The following is a 17,558-nucleotide window of genomic DNA, read 5'->3' as shown; positions in this document are numbered from 1 at the left end:
GTCAGTTTTAAAAGTGCTTTCTTTGATAGACTGGGGAAATCTCCATTTACTGACTTGACACTCTTCCCTATTCTCTTTTTGTTATATTCATTTCACACCCTTTTTCTTCGTCCCTCTCTCCTCCCCTCCACTTCTCTCATCTCCTCTTTCCTCTTGCCAAACTCCGAACTTCAGGGCCCGGGGCGGTGAAAGGCTCGGGTCACCGTGGCAACTACAGGTCCCTTTCTTTGCTCACGGCAGTCAGAGCTGACTGGAATTGTGAGTTGGGCCCAGCTTCAGTGAGCTGATGAGAACAGGATGTGCTCTCCAGCCCCGCACAACAGCCTCCTTAAGGAAACAACAGCCAATGGGAACACAGCAACCAACCACATGCCTGAGCAACTACACACAACAATAATGTCTAAGGAGAAAAGCCACAAAAACACTTCCTGCTGAAAATGTAGTTTAATGAAACAGTATGTCACAAAATAACATAGTAAAATTTGTTCTTTGTAATTTAGAGTAATGATAAAATAAACTACAACATTTCCAAGTTATAATTACCAGACTACTTTCAGAAGATCATGAAAACAAAAAATGGCTGAAAATACCATTTAAACAAAAAAGATGTACACACTAGCATACTTTTAAAATGAGTGCTTATTACAGAAATAATATACTTTAAAAGAATATACTTAAGTGTGAACAATGTAATGTTTTCAGAGACTTAATTGAATGTTATTTGCTACTTAAAATAAAACTATTTTACAGTTTAAATTCCTTTTATGCATTTTAAATGCATTTTTGATCATTATGTGTAATTTCATCATTACTTATTGTCTTTGAAATATGGTTAAAGTTACTGCTGAATATACTGACAAGCATTTATGGTAAACTAAAATATACTTAATTTCATTTCTATTGAAACTTGTATGTCGTGAATTTAAATGTATTTGCAATTACACATTTGTAATGATGACATTTGCAATTTAGTACATTAAAACATATTAACTTAAATGCAAAGTCAAAATACACACTACTGTTAAAATTATAATCAAGTACTTTACATGTGCTTTAGTGTGTTAGTGAACACATCAAAAAAGTGTACTAATTTAAAGCACGACAAAAGATTATTAAAACATAATGATTTAAAAGTCTACTTAAGTGTGTTAAAGAACAGTGATGAAAGTGTCTCTCTTGCGCTTAAGTGCATATACAGTATAGATATATATACTGTATACACTCACCTAAAGGATTATTAGGAACACCTGTTCAATTTCTCATTAATGTAATTATCTAATCAACCAATCACATGGCAGTTGCTTCAATGCATTTAGGGGTGTGGTCCTGGTCAAGACAATCTCCTGAACTCCAAACTGAATGTCAGAATGGGAAAGAAAGGTGATTTAAGCAATTTTGAGCGTGGCATGGTTGTTGGTGCCAGACGGCCGGTCTGAATATTTCACAATGTGCTCAGTTACTGGGATTTTCACGCACAACCATTTCTAGGGTTTACAAAGAATGGTGTGAAAAGGGAAAAACATCCAGTATGCGGCAGTCCTGTGGGCGAAAATGCCTTGTTGATGCTAGAGGCCAGAGGAGAATGGGCCGACTGATTCAAGCTGATAGAAGAGCAACTTTGACTGAAATAACCACTCGTTACAACCGAGGTATGCAGCAAAGCATTTGTGAAGCCACAACACGCACACCCTTGAGGCGGATGGGCTACAACAGCAGAAGACCCCACCGGGTACCACTCATCTCCACTACAAATAGGAAAAAGAGGCTACAATTTGCACGAGCTCACCAAAATTGGACAGTTGAAGACTGGAAAAATGTTGCCTGGTCTGATGAGTCTCGATTTCTGTTGAGACATTCAGATGGTAGAGTCAGAATTTGGCGTAAACAGAATGAGAACATGGATCCATCATGCCTTGTTACCACTGTGCAGGCTGGTGGTGGTGGTGTAATGGTGTGGGGGATGTTTTCTTGGCACACTTTAGGCCCCTTAGTGCCAATTGGGAATCGTTTAAATGCCACGGCCTACCTGAGCATTGTTTCTGACCATGTCCATCCCTTTATGACCACCATGTACCCATCCTCTGATGGCTACTTCCAGCAGGATAATGCACCATGTCACAAAGCTCGAATCATTTCAAATTGGTTTCTTGAACATGACAATGAGTTCACTGTACTAAAATGGCCCCCACAGTCACCAGATCTCAACCCAATAGAGCATCTTTGGGATGTGGTGGAACGGGAGCTTCGTGCCCTGGATGTGCATCCCACAAATCTCCATCAACTGCAAGATGCTATCCTATCAATATGGGCCAACATTTCTAAAGAATGCTTTCAGCACCTTGTTGAATCAATGCCACGTAGAATTAAGGCAGTTCTGAAGGCGAAAGGGGGTCAAACACAGTATTAGTATGGTGTTCCTAATAATCCTTTAGGTGAGTGTATATATATATATATATATATATACTTTTAAGATTTGAAGTACATTAAAAGTGTACATTAAATACACTTAAGTGAACTTCTTTTTCATAAATCTAAAGTTGAGTGGAATTTCATGGAAATTTTTGGACAAAAAAAATAATTCCATTGCCTGTTGTTTATAATGTAGCGATGTATGAAGCACAGCTCACACAGAAGTAACTTTCAAAGCAAGCAGCGTTCTGTTGGCCAGCTACAAAACCAGCTCAAAATTCCAGATTGCATGGTTTCCTATTGAAATTACTGGATTTTGCCCACAAAAAAAATCATCAAACAGCGTTCAATTATTATATGCAAACATGATGTACTCACCTCAATTGCTACAAAATGTCTTACTTTTCAATATATCTCAGACTGTCTGTTTACAGCATTAAAAAGTGTACATTAAGTAAATGTAGTTGCTTTAATGTAAAATATCAGTAATGCTCTGCTGGTCTCAATCTGAGAGGAAGATGGTGTGTTGCATGTCTATTACTGCAGATCATAGACTAACTCATGCAAGACCCTACAGGTTTACCGAGACCTCAATTAAAATAATGTGATAAAATATTTAATCTAAGGTGTTAGTTAATGAGTGATGGTTGCTCATGGAAAACTTTTAAAAGTGTGTTAAGAGACAGTAATGAAAGTTAACTTTCCTTGAGTGCACTTAAGTGTTCTTTTATTTAATTAATATTATATTATCTGCAAGTACAATTTATTATAATTATACTTTTAAGATTGTAAGTACAATAAAAGTGCACATTTAATACAATTAGATGCACTTATTTTTCACGAGTGTATGACTTTGTTCTTTACTTTAGTAGGATTTTTTCATGAGTTTTATAAAACAATTGCATAGGAAAGCAACATCAAGCCTCTCCTCAATAAGTCACATGATTTGGGGCTCAATACTTCAGTACAGGTAAAATCACTACAGAATGAGCAACAGTAATATTGATGCTTGCATTAAACATTAAACATTGAAGTTATCATTTCAGGTACTGTAAAACCGTTCTGCATTGAGAGTAGTGAGAAACATTCAGACATTTTGTGGAATGATCAGCACATAGTCATTTGATAATAAAAGACAAAGAGATGCGTAACAAAATTATATAAAGATACTGTGTGACAGACGGGGAAGAAAGAGCGAGAGGGAGCGCTAGATTAAAAAGAACAGAGACATAAGACGTTTGAAACTCCTGATTGAAAGCAGTATCTCTGATATAGAACTCAAAGTCATTTTTCAGTCATGTGACTGTAGAGTAAATGCATCACTCTGACATCTGCCAGCACAGACGTTTAATACTATTCTGAAAAGTTTGACCCTGATTTTGACCCCGTTGGCTTTATATTTCCTGTCATTTTACCTAAATTATTCTGGCTTTCTGTTTTTCCCTCTTTTTTCCCCCCGGCCTTGGTCGACCCCGCCCTGCTTCAGTCCACACAAAGGCCGGACCCTCCCTGACTCGACTGGATGCAATACGCCCCCCGGAGGGACTACAAATCACATGATGTCACTTTTGGCTGTATGTTTAAAAGCCAGCTGCTTCTGTTGCTTAGAAACAACCCCTCTGAGAGACGAAGAGTAGGGGGAAAAATTCATTTTGCCAGCTGATACACTCAACTCTCGCTCTGGTAATTGCTTTATAAATGATAAATTAGTGTCAGTATTCTAGCTTAAATCTGACATTGTAGTTACAAGGAAACAAGTATCTTAATGACCTCTGAATAACTATTAGAGGTGGATGCTAAAGGTATTACTATTGCTTATGTTTATAGTTATGGATTGAACAAACACCTAACTATTAGTATTACACATTTCTCTTACAAACATAAATGAGACTACAAATCAAGTGTGCTGTTACTTTTCAGTAATAGTAATATCATTAAACGTTTGTCATTTGGATGAAAAAAATGGGTGTAAAAATCCCATAGACTAACATTAAAGGAGCCACAACCTCCTGTGAAAAATAAGTGCACTTAACTGTATAGAATGTGCACTTTTATTGTACTTCAAATCTTGAAATATATTTAAAAAACTGTACTTCAAAATATTAATGAAATAAAAAGACAATTAAGTGCACTTGAATAGAGACACTTTCATGACTGTTTCCTAACACACTTAAGTAGACTTTTAAAAAGTGCACTTTGTAACAATATCAAATTAAAAGTTGTACTTTGAAGTACAATTTCAATCATTATATTTTAATAACCTTTTGTCATGTTTAAAGAAGTAATGTTTCAAGTTAACATATTTTAAATGTACTAAGTTGTAACTTCCTCTTTAGAATGCATGACATAAAAGTTTCAATAGAAATTACATTAAAGTACATTTTAGTTTATCGTAAATGCTAGTCAGTGCATTCAGCAGTAAACTTTAACCATATTTCAAAGACAATAAAAGTAATTTTGAAATTACATATGTGACCCTGGAGCACAAAACCAGTCTTAAGTCGCTGGGGTATATTTGTAGCAATAGCCAAAAATACATTGTATGGGTCAAAATTGATTTTTCTTTTATGCCAAAAATCATTAGGATATTAAGTAAAGATCACGTTCTATGAAAATATTTAGTAAATTTCCTACTGTAAATATATTAAAACTTAACATTTGATTAGTAATATGCATCGCTAAGAACTTAATTTGGACAACTTTAAAGGCAATTTTCTCAATATTTCCATTTTTTTGCACCCTCAGATTTTAAAATAGTTGTATCTCGGCCAAATATTGTCCGATCCTAACAAACCATACATCAATGGAAAGTTTATTTATTCAGCTTTCAGATGATGTATAAAACTCAATTTTGAAAAATTTACCCTTATGACTGGTTTAGTGGTCCATGGTCACATATAAAGATGAACTTAAGTCCTACTTAAGTAGGTTAAAAGTCACTCTTAAGTTCAACTAAATACATTTAATGAAAATTAAACTATAACACATTTTTATTTAATTGCAATTAAGTGTCTGAAAATATTACATTTAGTTTGCAGTAAAGTATATTATTTCTGTAATAAGTACTCTTTTTAAAAGTTCACTTAAGTGTCCTTTTTTTCACAAACGCCAGAAAAATCTGAATATCTGGTCTCTGATTGGTCAAAAACCAAACTTGACCTTAGCACCTTAACACCTTAGCAACCACTTAGTAACACACTAAAATAACTCAGTACACCTTAGCAACCAGCATTGCACAGTGACAGCAACTTCTACACATGCGAATATCTCTTCTGTTTTTTTTTCATTACATTTGACGTTTTTTAATGCTCCAGAATGTGCGACGGCCTCTCAACAGAAATTAATGCACGTCAGCAAAGCTCATTCCTCAAAAAACCAATACATTATCTACATTATTATACATTATCTACGCCAAATACACGCCTCTGATTATGACACCCTCCATAATGTGCTCCAGACGCACAACCGTGAGCACCAATGAGTGTGTACGTGTGTGGGCACACATGATTAATAAGCTGGACAAAATGGCCCACAAATGAGAAATGATGGCATTGTCTGTAGTCACGGCTGAGCTGGACTGCAGGGTGGAGTTCGTAATGAGTAGAAATGAAGAGAAAGCAGGATGGGAAAATGATGAGTTTAAGAAAAGGGCATGTGCTGGTGGCGGAGCGGACAGGTGTGAATAATGATGCTCAGCACTGCTAGACTCTCGGCTTTCGCTCGTTCTTTTGTTTTCGTTATTACGCCACCCGCAGTTTTACTCTCTGTTCAGCAGGACGGTGCCATGTCAGGACGGTTCCCTCTCTATATCTGCTGTCAGTGGTAATATGACAGTACCAGCAGGGTGAGAATGAGGATCAGCTGCAGTCATGTTGTGGAGAGACACTGTGTGCTGGATTTCAGCGGGGACAGAGAAGACGTGTCACTCTGACACCAGTCACACGCATAAATCAAGCCATTGTTCAATCACTGCTGCTTCACACACACACACACACACTTGAGAGAAAGAGGAGAAAGAGAGAACAAGACATATCTGTGATAAGCTGAGATCAAATATAGTCAAGGCTATAACTTCACTTCAAAGCCTCTGTGTCTTCGAAAACAACTCTTGAATTGAATTATTAATTATTTATTACCGTACTCTGCAGTAAAAAGGGTTGGGAAAGGATCAGTTTTAATTGCTATCTAACAGTCCAAAAAATTAAATAAAATTTACTTAAGTTAAATAAAATTTATGTCCACATGAACTGTGGAAACTTCGATCTAAAACTGTTAACCTACAAATGCATATAAATATAATATATTTAATAATTACATTTAAGGCAGAAATGTTATTTAACATCACAGAATCAACCTAAAAATATTGTTACACAAATAAAACCAAGCAATAGCAATAAACTCCTTATAAGAAATGTATTGCTATTGCTTAGTTTTATTTGTGTAACAATGTTTTTTGTTTTATTTAATATATATATATGTTTTACAAGAAAATAATATTTCAGTTCTTATGACTGTGAATGCTATTGTTTGTGAAATTTACTAGCAATTTCTGAGTGAAAATTGTTTGTAAACCACATTTCTTTGGCGTAACACATTGACTTAGACATGAGCTATTTTCTAAATACTCTGATAATTATTGTTTTATTTACAGATTCAAAAAAAGTTTGTTTTTTACTGTGCGTGTTATAATGCATAATGAAATTCTAAGCTCATTTCTGAATGTTACCAATGTTACCAATAAAGTAAGGCCGTTTTTAATCAGACTCAAGAAATATGACGTCACTCTATCTGCGTTTGTTGCCAACATTAATAATCCCAATCAGACGGTGAATCTCCATTAAACAAGTAAAAGAGAGCTGCTATTGACGTTTGAGACATGACCTGGTCACCTTCCATCCTGAAAGCATTTTCTTGATCCTATTTTGCTCATGAAAATGATGTCCTGCAAAGTCAATCGATTCTCTGCTCAATCGATGAAGGCACTGTTATTATCTGAGAGGACTAGGCATTTGATTAATATTGATACAGACTCAATCTGACACAACTCTGTTTGAATTCAGAAACCAGGTTCTTGGTTGGTTATTTTCAATAATTTCCACCCTTAACCAGGTGTGAGTTGTCTTTTCACACTGAAAGCAAAAATGACTCCGACTGTAATAGCTGTGTAATGTAAAGTTATGTGGAAGTTGAATCTTGGACCGATGATATTTCAGTGTGGTTGTGGCAATACAGTGTAAACAAGCTACTGACCACATATCTGGTAGTTTGTGGCATCAGTATCTGTCAAAGCTTGTCACTTCGTATCTGCCTGGTTAAGATACAGCGATACAAACTGGTTTTATGTCATCTATCAGCATAAACACTTCTGAAGTGTCATAACCAGGCAATATGATGCAATAAAGTTATCATTGATAAAAGCTCTTCCTTCTAATCGGAAAATATCAGTCTTACCCTTGTGAAAAAAGTACACTATAACATACTTTATAACATGTTTTAATATACTTAAGTGTGAACCGAGTATGTTTTCAACACTTTTATTAAAAGAACATGTATAGTTTACATTTATATTAAATGCAATCAGCTGCACTGTAGAGTGCTTTTTGACCCACTTAAGTAGGTTTTAAGTACATCTTTATATGTACACTCATAATACTTTTAAGTGCACTGCTGAATGTACTGATAAGCATTTATGGTAAAGTAAAATAAACTTTGAAACTTGTATGTATACATATATTTTAATTACACATTTGTAATGATGAAGTTGCAATTTAAAATATATTAACTTTATATGTCATTTTGAGTAACACAATGCAGTTAAATTTCATCACATGTGCTTTAGTATGTTAGTCAACATTAAAATAAGTGTGCTTCTTTAAAGCACAACAAAGGATTATTAAAACATAACGCTTTAGAATGTACTTTAAAGTAAAACTTTTATTTTGATAATCTGACATTACTACAAAGTGCGCTTTTTAAAAGTGTACTTAAGTGTGTTAAGAAACATAGTCATGAAAGTTAGCTTAAGTGGTCTTTTATTTCATTATTATTATATTATCTGCAAATACAGTTTATATTTTTAAGATCTGAAGTACACTATAAGTGCTCATTCAATACAATTAAGTGCACTTTAAGATATTTTTGTTGTACTGGATTGCTCCGAACACAGTCAAATCTCATTGTCCAAAACCCCACTTCACATAACTGTACATGCAACACGTCCTGATTTTCTATTGTTTCGTCACATAAAACAGTATTTTTGCTTTAAGAGTGGACAGACAAATCACTGAAAACCTATAATACTGAAGGACTAAAGGGTTTTATTTTCTTCATGGCTTCAGAAATCCTAAATGATCTGGCTGGACTGGTTCTGGTCATGTTCCTCTCGAGCGCACATCTTGCTGGTGATTCTGTCTCCAGGCAACTCCCCCGCACTGAGTTGTGATCCAAGATGCCTCAGACGTGTTCCTAAAATACCTGACCCACACTACATCACACGCGTCAAAACTCTCCACCTCCCCCAGCGCATGACATAACCCCCATAAAGACTTGCACAAAACAGCTAATCAATCTGGCAGATGAGGATAATTATGATAAATAATATCATATTTGAAGTAATGTTTTCTGGGCAGTCCATTAGGCTACAGTATATTTTCATATAATTTCTACATTAGCCTATATTGTATTATAGTCAGTAAGCCATTCAGGCTACAGTAATTGTTTATTAAATTAGACATTGACAATTTTGCTATTAATTTTTCCATTTAATATTTTGCTATTCAAACTTGAGTGATGTTTTTGACATATCATATCATAACCGTTCAATCCTGTTAAAATCATCTATGCTCTGTGGTATAAAAAGGCCTGATACTAAATGAGTATAATGTCTCATAACACACCCTATTCTAATATAATAGCATAAAACAGGATACTTGTATAGTAATATATGTGATCCTGGAGCACAAAACCAGTCTTAAGTCGCTGGGGTATATTTGTAGCAATAGCCAAAAAATACATTGTATGGATATTAATGATCAAAAATCATTAGGATATTAAGTAAAGATCTTGTTCCATGAAAATATTTTGTACATTTCCTACCTCAAATATGAACTTCATGAACAATATGCATTGCTAAGAACTTCATTTGGACAACTTTAAAAGCGATTTTCTCAATATTTAGATTTTTTTTGCACCTTCAGATTCCAGATTTTCAAATAGTTGCAGCCAAATTTTGACCAATTCTAACAAACCATACATCAATGGAAAGCTTATTTATTCAGCTTTCACATAACCCTTATTGACCCTTATGACTGGTTTTGTGGTCCACGGTCACATGACACATAGTAGATAAATAATAATATATGATCACAACATGTGTTTGTTGTAGGCTACTGTTTACTGTAGAATAGGCCAGTGATGTACAGGCTAACTGTAATTTGACTCTGGTTGCAATTATTTATGAAAAGATATAGGAATAATCGCAATACAGATTATATGGCATTACGAATATCTTATAATGCTTTAATGCATGATATAAGGATGTTATTATCCATGTGCCAGTTAGGAATAAAGTGAATAAAGCAGCTCGCGCACTCCACAGACATGACGTCATGCACGCAGTGCCACAGTTGAGCTGATCTAAACGCGTCTTTTCAATAGAAAATACATCTATTTCTACTTTAAGACTGTTTTTAAATGGCATCAGTAATCATATGCCACAGCATGCATGTGTGTGATGAACACACTCCATGCGTCTGTCAGGTGACTCATGCAGGCTTCATGCTTCACACTTCATTGCTGAATATTATTATTTTATATTTAGGCTACCTATTTTATAATCAGTTATTTCCTGGCCTAACTCACTATAATACAATTTAACATAAACCGATATAAAATGGCCTATATAGGCTACTGTAAATAATGAAAAGAAAATATTGCTCCGAATATTTAGTGAAAAATTCAAAATAATTCCATTAACCTAAGAACTCATTTAAATTGGTGTTTCTATAGCGTCTCTATGTTAAAGCCCGGATCATTACGTAAATATAGATAGAGATTCACTTACCGTAGGTTGGTTTTAAATTAGTTATCTCAGACATTTTGAATTCCAATGGCTTGGCTGTGATCAGAAAACAAAAAATAAAAAGCAAAGGGAATGAATTTCTATTTGATTTCCATGAATTTCTTCAGGCCGATCCTCAGCTGAATGGTGTCTGCGCGCTGCTTAAGGATGCGCTCCGCCTCCTCCTCCTCCTCCAGATGCGAGTGTGATGAAGATGATGGTGATGAAGATGATGATGCTCAGGGCGGATGCAGCGCCGACCAAACCTAAAATCATACGCAAACCCTTCAGCTCCCTCTACAGTTTATAATGGGGAAAAAACAGAGCACACCCCGAACCTGAAGTTATTCTGTTCTATAGCCTATTATTTTTATAAACATTATTGATGTAGATTTCATTTTCAATTATATTATCATATATTACTATAATATTTTATTTGTAAATACACAAATTATTTATGCTAGATGAATTACTACATAAAAAAAAATTAACATACTAATAATATTATTGGATAAAACTAAATATGAATTTAATATTTATATAAATATGAACTCTTTCACTAATTAATGAATTTGCATGTCTTTTCCAGATGTTTGTGATTACTGTTATTTATAAGTTAATTATTAATAATTATTATTATTATCTACAGAAAAATAAAATATACACTAAATTTTATTTTTTATATACAATATTTTATTTATATAAAAGATTAACTTTTTCACAAATTAATGAATTTACATGTCTTTTCCAGCAGTTTGTGATTACTGTTATTTATAAGTGAATTATTATTATTATTAATTTAATTTTAAGAAAATTATACACTAATCGTTTTATTTATATAAATATGAACTTTTATACTAATGAATTGTCATGTCTTTTCCAGCTGTGTGTGCTTACATTAAATTCTAAGTAAATTATTATTGTTTATTAAATTGTAAACACAACATGCCGTTTTTAAATGAAGGGTTTTCTTTATGAAGGGAAAGCAAACCCACATGGCCCTGTGTGAAAAAGTGAGATCCAAAGAAATTCAGGAACAAATGAGAAAGAAAGTAATTGAGATCTATCAGTCTGGAAAAGGTTATAAAGCCATTTCTAAAGCTTTGGGACTCCAGCGAACCACAGTGAGAGCCATTATCCACAAATGGAGAAAACATGGAACAGTGGTGAACCTTCCCAGGAGTGACCGGCCGACCAAAATTACCCCAAGAGCGCAACGACGACTCATCCAAGAGGTCACAGAAGACCCCACAACAACATCTAAAGAACTGCAGGCCTCACTTGCCTCAGTTAAGGTCAGCGTTCATGACTCCACCATAAGAAAGAGACGGGGCAAAAATGGCCTGCATGGCAGAGTTACAAGACGAAAACCGCTGCTGAGTAAAAAGAACATAAAGGCTCGTCTCAGTTTTGCCAGAAAACATCTTGATGATCCCCAAGACTTTTGGGATAATACTCTGTGGACTGACGAGACAAAAGTTGAACTTTTTGGAAGGTGTGTGTCCCGTTACATCTGGCGTAAAAGTAACACAGCATTTCAGAAAAAGAACATCATACCAGCAGTAAAATATGGTGGTGGTAGTGTGATGGTCTGGGGCTGTTTTGCTGCTTCAGGACCTGGAAGACTTGGAAGCATGAATTCAGCTGTCTACCAAAAAATCCTGAAGGACAATGTCCGGCCATCTGTTCGTGACCTCAAGCTGAAGCGAACTTGGTTTCTGCAGCAGGACAATGATCCAAAACACACCAGCAAATCCACCTTTGAATGGCTGAAGAAAAACAAAATGAAGACTTTGGAGTGGCCTAGTCAAAGTCCTGACCTGAATCCTATTGAGATGCTGTGGCATGACCTTAAAAAGGCGGTTCATGCTGGAAAACCCTCCGATGTGGCTGAATTACAACAATTCTGCCAAGATGAGTGGCCAAAACTCCTCCACAGGGCTGTAACAGACTCACTGCAAGTTATCACAAACGCTTGATTGCAGTTGTTGCTGCTAAGGGTGGCCCAACCAGTTATTAGGTTCAGGGGGCAAGCACTTTTTCACACAGGGCTTTGTGGGTTTGGATTTTGTTTTTCCTTCATAATAAAAAACTTCATTCAAAAACTGCATGTTGTGTTTACTTGTTATCTTTGATTAATTTAAATTTGTTTGATCTGAAACATTAAAGTGTGACAAACATGCAAAAAAAAATAAAAAAATCAGCAAGGGGCCAACACTTTTTCACACCACTGTATATACAGTATATATAATTATATTATATATTTCTAGGTTTTCCTTGATTGTATGACCCCGTATTTAAGTTGCTATATACTGTTTATAAGCATCATTTGACAAATAAATACATCACAAAACATATCTATCAAAATGATTTTTTTTACTTTGGTGTACAGTCAACATACAGGAGCAGAATGTCCTTTAACAATAGAATAATTATAATAACAACAAGAATTGAAATGACAATATCAATAAAATAGTCAATTCAAATATATTCACACTGGATAACATACTGATAAATACTTGTAAGAAACAGTTTTCATATGGAATGCTGTTGATCTGACTTCCAGTTGGGTGATTGTCATGTTACTGACACACATGTTGGTTGTATCCTTACACAATACAGTATGCGCCATCAGTGAAAAAAGACACACACGTTCTAGTTAAAGTGTTACGAGGGGCTAGGCCACATTTTTGAGAAAAAAAAATAAAAGTAATCCTTTGAAGTAATTTCTAAACCTTTGATACAGTGAATGAAATCTAAATTACAGTGCAGAACACAGTAGCTAATGAGGGAGAAATAAAGTGAAGTTACTCTACAATGGAATTAGTAACTGTAAGTTTGTCAACGATGTGGGCTCGATTTTTTTAAATATTTAAATTAAGGCAAAATAAACCGTAAAATGACAGAACCATCTAATATAATTGGCAAACGGTTTAAGCCAATAAAATGTTCCGAATCATACCTGTAAGTCTAAGCAAGCTACGCACTGAAGTTGCTAATGACATTTAGATACCTGCCTATGACTATTTTATAAATGCTTCTATCTTTAAATACAACACATATGCTTTTACTCCACCGAGGTGTGTATTGGATGTGTAATGCGAGAGCTTAAATCTATTTCACCCAAAATGACCTCAAGATAGCATACTGGTTTAAAGATAACTCAACACTGATTGCATACATTGCAAAGTGCCTTTGAAATCTGTATTAAAACTACAGCTTTACTGTAATTAGCATTTAATCCGGAGAGTATGTATATGTAACACCTATCGGATGAAATACAGCACAAAGGCACTCATCGAAACAATGAGCATACCTGACATCTAAATTGAATGTTTTATAGCAACCGACGGCCACGAAAAAGAAATAAAACAAGGCATTATGCTTTACAATAAATTTCCCGAAAGGCTCATAATTGTCTACGTGACCTGAGCCGATGTGAACAACCCTGCAGATGAAGAGTTTACATCTTTTGCATCGCCCAATTTACAAACGTCATGTGGGGTCCAAACGAAACCCGAAAACACTCGATGGCTGTAAGACGACTAAAACATCCCTGACGTACTTCATTGCTTAAAACTACTGGAACATTTCAAACCAATAGAAAATTTGCGATGTTCATAATCAACGTGAGAATCACTGGAAAGGGCTTTTTAGTAATTGCAGAATATCTATGAACAAAGGAAAGGCACAAAGATTACTACAATGGAAACAATACTGGGAACGCAGAACATCTTCTACTAAATAGTTTCTCTTAACTTGTGACTAATCACAGATAACACTTTTCAAGCACTGATTAAAGTCAACATGAAATGCCATTTGCAAAGCATTTACTCCCGTAATGTAACATATGTCACAGCCAAATGCTGTAGTACGTGGGTGTCGTAAACAATATTGTTCAGCAGTTTGGGGATGGTAAGATTTTGTAATGTTTGCATTTTTAGAAGTCTGCATTTATTTGATCAAAAACTATGGAGGCCCTAAAAGGCCATGCTAATGGGAGGAAAAATTGTATTTCAATGCTTTTGCATTCTTTCGCTAAATTTCTGCAAATGTTGTGCAAGTGATCAAAGCTTTTTGGGGGGAATGCAATACTGCTGCAAGACAATGCAATTGTTTTGCGTAAGAATGCAACATTTTATAAGAGATTGCAAATATTTTACAAGATGTGCAAATGTTGTGCGAGGGATCACAAATATTCAGGAGAAATCACAAATGTTTTACAAGATCACAAATATTTTTTGTAAAAGATTTCACGTTTTATGAGCGTTTTATGAATTGGCAAATATTGTGCAACATTGCAATAGTTTTACGAGAGATCACAATTGTTTTGTGAGAGATTTCATGTTTTACGAGATTGCAAATGTTTTTGCAAGAAATCACAATTTTTGTTTTACAAGAGATTGCAAATATTTTCCGAGATGACAAATGTTGTGCAAGAAATCACAAGTATTGTGCAAGCTCTCAAATATTTCACGAGAGATGGCAAATATTGTGCAATATCGCAAATGTTTTCAAGAATGCACATTTTTGCGAGAAACTGCAATTGATTTACGAGAGATTGCAAAATATTTTGTGAGAGACTGCACATTTTACAAGAGACGGCAAATGTTGTGTGACCTCGCAAATGTTTTACAAGATTGCACATTTTTTGTGAGAAATCGCTTTTTTTTTTATTTTATTTTTTTTTACGAAAGCGCAAATATTTTCCAAGAGATGGCAAATGTTGTGCAAGAGATTGCCAATATTTTACAAGATCACAAATGTTAGAGAACGCAAATTTGTGAGAGAATACAAGGTTTCTCGGTGGAATGCAATACTATAATACAAAATGAAAATACTATTTTTTATAATTTTACAAAATATAATTTTTCCTCCCATCTCATATTTTCTTCCATTCCCATGTCTCCTGGGGCCTGTTTTTCTATTGAAATATATTTGAAAATGTAATTTATTCCTGTGGTGTCAATAAGATAAGATCAGGAACACGTGTTTAGAAAGTAAACAGGAAAAATCTTGATTTCATGTTGACTTTAACGTTCTATAATGAGGTTCCACTTTTACTATTAGATTTCAGTTACTAAATATTTGCATTTGTACTGGACATGCATCTTAAATAAACCAAAATGAAGGGCCTTTTCAATAAATGCATAATTTACTGTAAGTGTATTTCAATTTGGGAAGGCAGCAAAACAATAATGTTTAGATGTTCTACCCGTTTGCAAAAGGTTATAGTGGTATTGGGCTGAATTTTGGTCACAATCCAGACATGAGTTTCTGGGTGAGATAAATGCTAAAGCTGAGTAACTGGTGTTGGTAAAAACCCGTTGTTTGAAATCGGTCAGTCGGTGCATCAAGGCTCTACATTCGGTTCAAGACACGCCCTGTTTTGATTTGGTTAAAGTATGAGGTGAGCATGACGTCCAGAAAGTAGAAGATTCCAGACACATTTTGGCATAAAGAAAAATCCACTGGGTTCATGCTTGATTATCATGAGGTAATCTGGCTTTGGTGACTTACACCACATGGCAAATGATTTGGTTACAAACACCGAACTGCGTCACAATACTAATACCACCATTTTAAAGCTGAACAATTTTTTTCTTCATTTTTTTGGTATGAAAATAAAGGAGCTGGAAGGCTATTGCAAGTCTAACTAATAAGATGCCTGGAAGCCGCGTCATAGCCGAGTTGAGGTCCACATGTAGAGGAGCACAGCACAAGCACAAAGACGATGAGCATTTTGTTTTGACAGTTTGTCCTGTTTTCTGTCTGGTTCAGTTTGTCTCTCAGAGGCAGGTTTGCATCTCCATCAGCTGGTCCTTTCCAACGCTTCCTGAAGTGACCAGCGCCAATATAGCGATTTGCTCTGAGGCATTTAGTGCTACCAAACCCGTGGATCTCGAGATATTCTGAGTTTATGCAAAAAACTTGATTGGAGGTCGAAACGTCTCTTCCTCACTTGAGTCGTCTTTGACCGTGTTGTGTGTGTGTGTGATACCAGAGTGTAATAGAGCACAGCCGTATGGCTCCAAAAGTTAAAATACCATTCATTTTCTCCACAGAGATTCGAGTCAATCTCACTACCCAATATTTGAACAAATATTTTGCAATAAACTTCAAATATATAGTATACCCACTCATTTAAATTCAAGCTCAGAACTCTCATGGAGTGAATGAATGGAAAAATACTTCTGGAGCCAAGGCCACTGCAAAAGCGGCAGTTATTCTTGCCTTTTGTTTTATGTTCAGACACTGAGCCATAAATTAAATTCTTGCAAGGACAGATTTTAAGCTTTTTCTACCAGTATTGCAAAACTATTAGGCTCTACAATTCTTAGTATAACTGCATGATGTGCAAAGCTAGAAAGGCATATGAACAATAAAACTATTTCCCTGAACTTAATCTGCAATCAACCCTGTGTAAACTTGCAATCATTAGTAGACCTATAGCGCTAAGGTATATACATCTAATTTGAATGGATGAGTCTCACAAATCCCATCAAGAACATGTCAAGGTCATATTTCACCATAAAAACAAGAGAAAGAAACAGAAAATGATATCCTGTATAATTTTTTTTACAGAATTATTTAGTATAATATAATAATAATCATCTCATTTAAATAATATTTAAAAAATGATCATGACATAATATATATAACGTTATTATTCTTTTATTTTTTATTCTTTATTATTCTTATATAAATATACTTTATATAACAATTTCTTTTAAATATTTAATGAGAATACTACCTGACTGTTCAAAAAAATACTACGATTAATGTACAAATATTAATTATTATATTTGTATAATTGTAATTACATTTGTTAGACCTCCCTTAATTTATGCTGAATTTAATAAAACAAATCATTGTTTTATATAAAAAATATACAGTAATCTGATAAGAATCACCATTGCGTAAACAAACAAACAAAAAACATCTGGAAACATTTCAGTTATTTTGGCAGGAATGATTCAGAATTTGGCAGGAAAATGTGCTTAATTAATTGAAAAATAATGTGATTATTAGGGCTGCAAAGGGGTAGAAAATGTCCGGTAAATTTCCATAAACTTTCTATAATTTTTTT

At 34.7% G+C, this 17,558-nt stretch overlaps 1 protein-coding gene across 1 annotated transcript in view; it reads right to left on the bottom strand.

Moving 5' to 3' along the window:
- LOC306846794 (synaptotagmin-11-like) overlaps window positions 1-10,669 on the bottom strand; it is a 28,147-nt gene extending 17,478 nt beyond the window's left edge. The window contains exon 1 of the mRNA XM_079380409.1: window positions 10,472-10,669. Within this exon, the coding sequence (XP_079236535.1) occupies window positions 10,472-10,505 (34 nt within the window). The 5' untranslated portion in view covers window positions 10,506-10,669. The remainder of the gene's footprint in view (window positions 1-10,471) is intronic.
- Window positions 10,670-17,558: the final 6,889 nt, after the last annotated feature.

The sequence above is a fragment of the Barbus barbus genome (assembly GCF_936440315.1).
Source record: "Barbus barbus genome assembly, chromosome: 27".
NCBI classification, from domain to species: Eukaryota; Metazoa; Chordata; class Actinopteri; order Cypriniformes; family Cyprinidae; genus Barbus; species Barbus barbus.
The sequence above is the reverse complement of the archived record's forward strand: the minus strand, read 5'-3'. Positions and strand labels throughout refer to the sequence as shown.